The sequence below is a fragment of the Theobroma cacao genome, chromosome 9 (genome assembly GCF_000208745.1).
Source record: "Theobroma cacao cultivar B97-61/B2 chromosome 9, Criollo_cocoa_genome_V2, whole genome shotgun sequence".
Classification (NCBI taxonomy): Eukaryota; Viridiplantae; Streptophyta; class Magnoliopsida; order Malvales; family Malvaceae; genus Theobroma; species Theobroma cacao.
In genome coordinates this window covers 877,592-885,305 of record NC_030858.1, presented here as the reverse complement: position 1 = coordinate 885,305, position 7,714 = coordinate 877,592, and the positions used below count along the sequence as shown (strand labels likewise).

The window sequence follows — 7,714 nt, the reverse complement described above, 5'->3', positions numbered from 1 at the left end:
TTTTGGATGAATTAATCTAAAAATTTTAAAATTAAGAACCGATCAAAAAATTAATTAGACCAAATATTTTAGACTAATTGATTAAATAGACTAATTAGATTGAACTATTTTACTTAAATCGTATATAGTTTGAGTAAATAATTGATGTGGATTGCTTTTACTCATCTCTAGCAAAGTGTACCAGAATTTGTACTAAAGAATCAATTATGGCATATTCTGTTAAAAATGGCGAATTTTTATTGAATTTCTGACCAAACTGTCTACAGTGCCAACTGAACGAGAATCGATCGAATGGCACATTTCAAGCCACCTAACGTTGCATTTACCCAGGTACAAAGTCATCTCGTTGTTTACAAAGCTTTTGTTTTTATATCTGAATTCCGCTCCAAGACCAGAAGAGCGCTTAAATTTTAATTAAGAAAGATGGCAGGAACTGGGGTGTTTGCTGAGCTAGTCGGGGGAGATGGAGAGTTCAAGTATTACTCAGATGGAGAGTGGAAAAAGTCGTGTTCAGGGAAGTCAGTGCCTATCATCAACCCCACCACTAGAGAGACTCAATTCAAAGTCCAAGGTTCTTTTTCTTTCACTTCTTACTTTTTTTAAACTATGCTTCTGGTTTTGTTTAAAGTTGTGGCATGATCTTTACAATCTTCAATTGGGATTTTTTTGGAGTGATCTTGATTTGTTTTTCCCATGATCTGGAGCAGCTTGTACTAAAGAAGAAGTAAACAAGGTGATAGATGCAGCTAAAACAGCTCAAAAGTCATGGGCAAAGACTCCACTCTGGAAAAGAGCAGAGTTACTTCACAAAGCAGCTGCAATCTTGAAAGAGCACAGGAATCCCATTGCAGAGTGCCTTGTCAAAGAGATTGCAAAACCAGCAAAGGATGCAGTAACTGAAGTCAGTACAAAGAAAAAAAATTCATCTATTTGCATGATTCCAGGGCAAACATTATGTCTTGATATTTTATTTTTGTAGGTTGTAAGGTCTGGGGATTTGGTGTCATACTGTGCTGAAGAAGGGGTCAGGATACTTGGTGAAGGGAAATTTCTGGTATCTGACAGTTTTCCAGGAAATGAAAGGACCAAATACTGCCTCACTTCAAAGGTAATTTACTTTGAAAAAAAAAATGTATATAGTTGTTCATATAATTTGGAATCTCCTTCCATTGTTTTCAAGTTCCACATCTCGGCCAAGTGTTGTTTCGTTAAAGGTGCTTCAGTTACCTTTCAGTTGCTTGTTGGTCTATTTATTGAGAAGGTGACTGCCTGATTTTGTATGAATCTAAATTCATCAGACATAAAATGAGAATCATTCGGTGTTCGTCTCATGCTCCCTTATAGCTCATTTGCGAGAAGCACTGTTTATCTCTTGATTTTCAGGACCCTAAATTTAAACCAGTTTTCTTTCTGATTTGTACCCGATAAATGATAGAGGGATATTTGGACATGCAGATACCTCTAGGGGTTATTTTAGCCATTCCACCCTTCAACTATCCTGTCAATCTCGCTGTTTCAAAAATTGGTCCTGCACTTATTGCTGGGAATTCTCTTGTACTCAAGCCTCCTACCCAGGTACGGATTTAACTGTTGATGATTCATGTAATTAATCAGCTTTTCGTTGCACAAAAAATGGTCAAGCGTACTTCTCCCACATTTAACTGCTTTTACAGGCCAAGTGATTCTTAAAATTAAGTGCTCTTGCAGGGTGCTGTAGCTGCACTTCACATGGTGCACTGCTTTCACTTAGCTGGTTTCCCAAAAGGTCTAATTAGCTGTGTTACTGGAAAAGGGTCTGAGATTGGCGACTTCCTTACAATGCATCCCGGGATCAACTGTATTAGGTAATACCTTAATTCCCTTGAGATAATATCCTCCATGAATATCATTGATTGCCTTTCATCTGATTGAAGGTTAAATGTTTGCCAACTATAGTATACTGCATGTTTGATAGGGATTAGAGTAAGGATCTCATCGAACCACGGTAAGCCAAAATAAGCATATTTACATTGTTTCATTGTTCCGATTCTTGGGTTAAATGGTAGGATACTGCGTTATGCAGAGTTAAGCATCCTTTCAAATTGGAAGCTAAAAGAAGATACAGATCCAAGTTTCTTTTATTTTGCATGTCAATTTGTCCACTAACAAAGCATGATTACACAGCTTCACTGGTGGAGACACTGGAATCGCAATTTCAAAGAAAGCAGGCATGATCCCTCTTCAGATGGAATTGGGTGGAAAGGATGCCTGTATCATACTTGAAGATGCTGATTTGGATTTGGCAGCCGCTAACATTGTGAAAGGAGGCTTTTCTTACAGGTGAGAAAAATCATTCAATAATGCTAGCACTTCTAATTGTGTCAATATGGCAAGGTTGTCAATGAGTCTTTTCATTTTGATTTTATGTTGAGTATGATTAATCTACTGACATATCGTGTTACCTAGTACTTGTTTCTATATTCTGGACATGGTTTCTGAACAATCACCCAAATTAAGAAAGTTTTGGTGGTCTGTTATATTCTTCCAAATTTCAGTAAGAAATGCATCAACACACTTTACATCCCCTGCAATGATATAATGTTTCTTCTGGTGAGGATGAATCGCAGATTCACTGTACCAACTGCCTTCTCTCTAACAGCTATAGCTACAGTTAGCATGGATGTTTTGGAAATTTGACAATCCTTTGCCATTTCTCAGTGGTCAAAGATGCACAGCTGTGAAGGTTGTGTTGGTCATGGATTCTGTGGCTGATGCTCTTGTTGAGAAAGTTAAAGCTAAAGTTGTGAAACTGACCGTTGGCCCACCAGAAGACGATTGTGACATCACTCCAGTTGTTACAGAATCATCTGCTAACTTCATTGAAGGATTAGTCATGGATGCCAAGCAGAAAGGGGCTACATTCTGCCAAGAGTACAAGAGGGCAGGCAACCTTATATGGCCACTATTATTAGATAATGTTCGTCCTGACATGAGAATAGCATGGGAGGAGCCATTTGGTCCCGTTTTGCCTGTTATACGGATAAACTCGGTTGAAGAAGGAATTCATCATTGTAATGCTAGCAATTTTGGCCTGCAGGTACAACAATTAATTATTCTTAATCCGTTTCGTTAACACATTTACTTTCAATTCAAGTTCGTGGAGAATCGATATATATACTTCTTTAAATTCGTCTCTCAAGATGATGTGTCATTGCAGGGTTGTGTCTTTACTAGAGATATAAACAAAGCAATTCTGATCAGTGATGCAATGGAGACTGGAACAGTTCAGATTAATTCGGCTCCAGCTCGGGGACCAGATCATTTTCCTTTCCAGGTGATCTTTCTTCCATATTCCTTATAAACCGATGCAAAGCACGTACCATTCCTGATTGTTTCCTGCATCATGGGGATATCAATTGAAGTTTCTATATCAAGACTTATGAGATAAAACATCAACTTTTTTCATTGGGTGCAAAATTCCAGGTTATTATCATCTGAATGAAGATAATAAGCAACCATATCTTTTTCAAAGCCCCATAAACCATCATCCAATATCATTACTTGCTGCTAGCTTTCCATGTTAATCAAGGCTAGCAAACAATACTTCCTCCTCTACTCTTCATCATTAACTGCAATTATCGAATTGTGGCAGGGTCTGAAGGACAGCGGCATTGGTTCCCAAGGAATCACCAACAGCATCAACATGATGACGAAGATCAAGACAACAGTGATTAACTTACCGACACCTTCCTACACGATGGGTTGATGTGAAAATTGGAATAAAACCATTGATACTCTGTTCCCATTTATGTTAGCTAAGCAATAAGAGAGTTCTCATGCTTTTGTCTGGTTATCTGTAATAAAAAAAAGAAGAAAAAGCAGTGCAATGAGTGTTGGTCAACTTGCATAAAGTTGTAACGAATCTTCTCTAAGCTGTAGGAATGTAATAGATGATGAAGATCTTCTTCTTCTTCTTCTTCTTCCTGTGATCATTATCACCAATGGGGACAAAAAACCCAAACAGAAAGGGGACGTTTTGTCGTGTAGCAGTGTAGCAAGCCAAGAGGTCCACTCTTTAGCTTCGGTTCTTGTGCTAAGTAACGTACCATTTCACCCTGGATGTGCCGTTACAAATGTTTTGTCGCGTTGAATCGCTGCCAACTCCCAGGTTACTTCAATGCCTTGGGCCAAAGGCAAAGCTATTAAAGAATCCAAACAACACCATTTATGAAATAATTATTACTTCTCCGTCTTTGACTTTAAACGAAGATTAAGATAAATTGTAAATTTTTATAATATATAATATGAATAAGTAAAAAAAATTATGAAAAATTAATTTATGATATAGAAAAAATAAAGTATTAAATTTATAAGACAAAGAAAAAAAAGGACAGAAAGGTGTATTTTTTGCGCCTAGTAAGATGATTTTTTGAAACTATAGAGTCGATTTAATTAAGTTTTTTAAATTTATTTTATAAAAAATTCAAATTGATTTTTTAAATTAGATATATACGTACATATATTCAAATCTGATTTTTTAAGTAACAGATAGATACGTGTTTACATATGGCAAATTGCTTGTTTTGAATTAATTAATATTTAAAGCAAATAGCACCTCATTAAATTATTTTCAACCAATGCAAAAAAATTTGAGTAATAATAAATTATCATTTGAAGTTAATTTAATAATAAGTTATACCATCTCGTGTCAAAGCGATTTAATATATGAATAATCAGTTTTAAATTATTCTAAAAAATAAAATAAATAAATTGTCATTAAATTAAATTAAAGAATAAAAAGTAAAAGCAAATCGATAAGGAAAATAAAAATATGGTGGGCTGTTTTTCCTTTGGAGGTATAATCTGATGCGTGGAACCACATTATACAATTCATGAGAACCTCACGGATTTCATTCATGTACATCCAATCAACCAAAATTCACAATAAATCCAAAATTATCTTTTTAACTTGAAATTAAAATGGAAACAAACCTTTTTTATTGCCAAATATATTTTTTCCCTAAAAAGAGATAAAGTAATTTTATAAAAAACAGTACTAATAGTCAAATCTAAAATCATATCTATTCATTACTCAAGTGACATGTAATTTTAAATATTGATCATTTAATTATCATACAAATTAAATCACGTAATATAATTTAGATATTACAAAAAAGTGAATAATTTAAAATAATTAATATGATTAATTATATATTTAGTATTTGAAATATAATAATATTATTAAATATTGATTTGACTAGCACAAGTCAGATTAGCATTAATTAACCCCTTTTATTTCTCTTCATGTTATATCAAGTTATGTTACACATTTAACGAACAAAATTGTTTTTTTTACGTAATTATCGTTATTTAAATTCGAGTTGTTACATATGTAAGTTATTGAAGAGAATTAAAAATTACTATATTATTATATCATTTAATCAAAATTATTATCTTATAAATATGTAAACTAAAAATTAAAAATTTATTCAAAAAATATAATTTTAAAAATTACGAGTAAATATTTTTGACAGTTTTTAGTCTATATTTATTTATTATGGAGGTGTCAAAATTTGGTTAATTTCTCTGGCCAGTCTTAAAAAGGAAAAGGAGTTACAAATCCTTATCAGCATGCAAAAGCATTTTTTGGTACATGGTGTCAGGCTTGGTTGTACAGTGGTAATTAGTTTTCCATAAAAAGGAAAAAGGAAAATAATTTTTCATTATCGAAAAAACCTCTTTTTAAGAAATTTGGACTTTGACAAAAAAGTAATTTCAACCCAGTAAAAAAAGGGCAGTGAGTCAGCAAAATTGAATCAAGCGGTCCAAAATACCCCACGTGGTCCCCACATCATGAAAATCCAAAGGTGGATTTGAAGAGTGCAATTTAACTCCAATTCATAAGCACGGGGGAATCCGAGCACAGCCTCGCTGGATTCTCTTTTAAATACACACAAAAAGAAAAAAGAGAGTCTGATCGGGGAGGAGTGAGGAGAAAAGAAAAAAAAGAAAAGAAAAGAAAAACTAAAAAAATGAGTTTTTTATATAAATATTATTTTTTACAGTCTTCCCTCTGCTAAAGTTTTATTCACAAAAAAGAAAAAAGCAAAAAAAAAAAACCTCAGTCATCACTTTCTCTCTTTCTCTCTCTGAGAAAAAAAAAAAACCGAAAACCCTAAGTTTCTCTCTATCGAGTAAATCCCCTTCTTCTCTCGCTGAATCTGCTTGTCGTCTTCACGATTTGTGGTTTTCGCGTGAGTTTCTAGGGTTTCAATGGTGTGAAATCGAGGCATTAGGCTCAGATATTAAAGGATCTGTTTCTGTATATTTAGGTACATAAAACATTTTTTGTTCATAACAGAGAAAGAGAAACTATGGCGGCATCTGATAAAGAGCTGGAGCTGCAGTTAATGGAGGCTGGGAACAGGCTTGTTGATCCTCCTTCGTCAGTTGATGAGCTTATCCATCTCCTCGACGTATGCCCTACTTTCCCTCCTTGCATTCTTTTCCCTTAATTTCGTTTTACTCTTCAGTCGTTCTGTCTCTAGTTTTTTATTTTTGATTTATGTGCTTTTATTATGCATGCGGTTTCATTTCTTTGAGTGTGTGATTTTTTTATTTTTCTGCTATTAAAGTTAGTTCCATTTCTCCCCCATCCTGATCTGCTTTTGCCTTTGTTTCTAAAGTTTTCTTGTTTTGCATGTTGTTCACGTGTTCAATTCGGCTTCTGCCATTACTGTTATAACCTTGAATCAGTGCTCATGGATATTGTTTAACACTCTAACTATTGTTATATCTCTTATCTCTCTCTATATCTATCTATCTTTCTATCTCTCTTAGATATATCAGTACATGTATGTTTTTGAATTTGCTATCTATCTATCTCTCTGTTAGATATATCAGTAAATGTATGTTTTTGAATTTGCTAAATGTCTGATATGTACCATGGGTTTGCTTTCCTAGACTGTTAACGTTATTTTGACTGTTAGTTTGAAGTTTTGAATATCTTTATTTTAAAATTGCGCGCGAGCGGGAGTCAAGTGAGTGTGTATGTACACGTGTGCGTGTTTGTTGTCTATATGCGGCATAACGGTTTTGATTCTTCTTAAAGAGGATCCCATATCAGGCTTTAAGTTTGTGAAATCTGAGGAACTGGTATAATAAATATCCTTGATTTTTGTTTAGTTAATTAAGCACGAGCTATGTTTGGCGATCAATTTCTAACGGGCAAAGTAAAATTTTTAATGACCGACTTGTGATCGCATTGAAAGCATCGAAAGTTAATATGGAAAGCATGTGTAGATATTGTATAAAACCATTCCTAATAAGGGAGGATTTTGTCGGGCACGTGAGATTATGTTTTTATTGCATAAAACAAACATGTTAATCAATTTATTCTTTGTTGTAAATATCTTGTTTCCTTAGAGGAATAAAGCTTAACAAACAGAGTTATTTTTTATGAACTTTATTAAATCATATTCTCATTTTCTTCTTAACCTATAGATCTATCCTGTTGAAGTTTTGGTGTCTAAATAAGCTAGCTATTAGAATCCATGATAGATCCACAATTAATGCGTGTTATGCACAGAAGTTCAATTCCACACTTGATAGCTTCGCTTATGATGATGACTATGGCAACTGTTGTCTTGGTGACCTTTTCAGTTTTCTCCTGCCCCTCCCTCACCCCTTCTCTACCGCTGCCAGCCCCCAACCACACCACCACCCGCCCCCCCCC

The 7,714-nt window shown here is 34.3% G+C and overlaps 2 protein-coding genes across 2 annotated transcripts in view; both read left to right on the top strand.

The window, feature by feature from the left end:
• Positions 274–3,958, top strand: LOC18587717 (NADP-dependent glyceraldehyde-3-phosphate dehydrogenase). The gene is made up of 10 exons (XM_007011675.2): positions 274–330; positions 424–571; positions 708–901; positions 980–1,108; positions 1,456–1,575; positions 1,708–1,844; positions 2,164–2,319; positions 2,698–3,076; positions 3,197–3,313; positions 3,632–3,958. The coding sequence occupies exons 1-10, from the start codon at positions 292–294 to the stop codon at positions 3,743–3,745; spliced, it is 1,533 nt and encodes a 510-aa protein (XP_007011737.2). The 5' UTR covers positions 274–291; the 3' UTR covers positions 3,746–3,958.
• Positions 5,971–7,714, top strand: part of LOC18587716 (protein IWS1 homolog) — a 9,612-nt gene continuing 7,868 nt past the window's right edge. Inside the window, exon 1 of the mRNA XM_007011672.2 lies at positions 5,971–6,455. Coding sequence (XP_007011734.2) covers positions 6,354–6,455 — 102 coding nt within the window. The 5' untranslated portion in view covers positions 5,971–6,353. The remainder of the gene's footprint in view (positions 6,456–7,714) is intronic.

What these genes read in the sequence shown, in the direction of transcription:
- LOC18587717 (XM_007011675.2), top strand. Translation starts at nt 292, where the DNA reads ATGGCACATTTCAAGCCACCTAACGTTGCATTTACCCAG. An exon ending in CAAAGGATGCAGTAACTGAA is followed by an intron (nt 902 to 979) that starts GTCAGTACAAAG and finishes TTATTTTTGTAG; the next exon opens with GTTGTAAGGTCTGGGGATTT. An exon ending in CAGATCATTTTCCTTTCCAG is followed by an intron (nt 3,314 to 3,631) that starts GTGATCTTTCTT and finishes GAATTGTGGCAG; the next exon opens with GGTCTGAAGGACAGCGGCAT.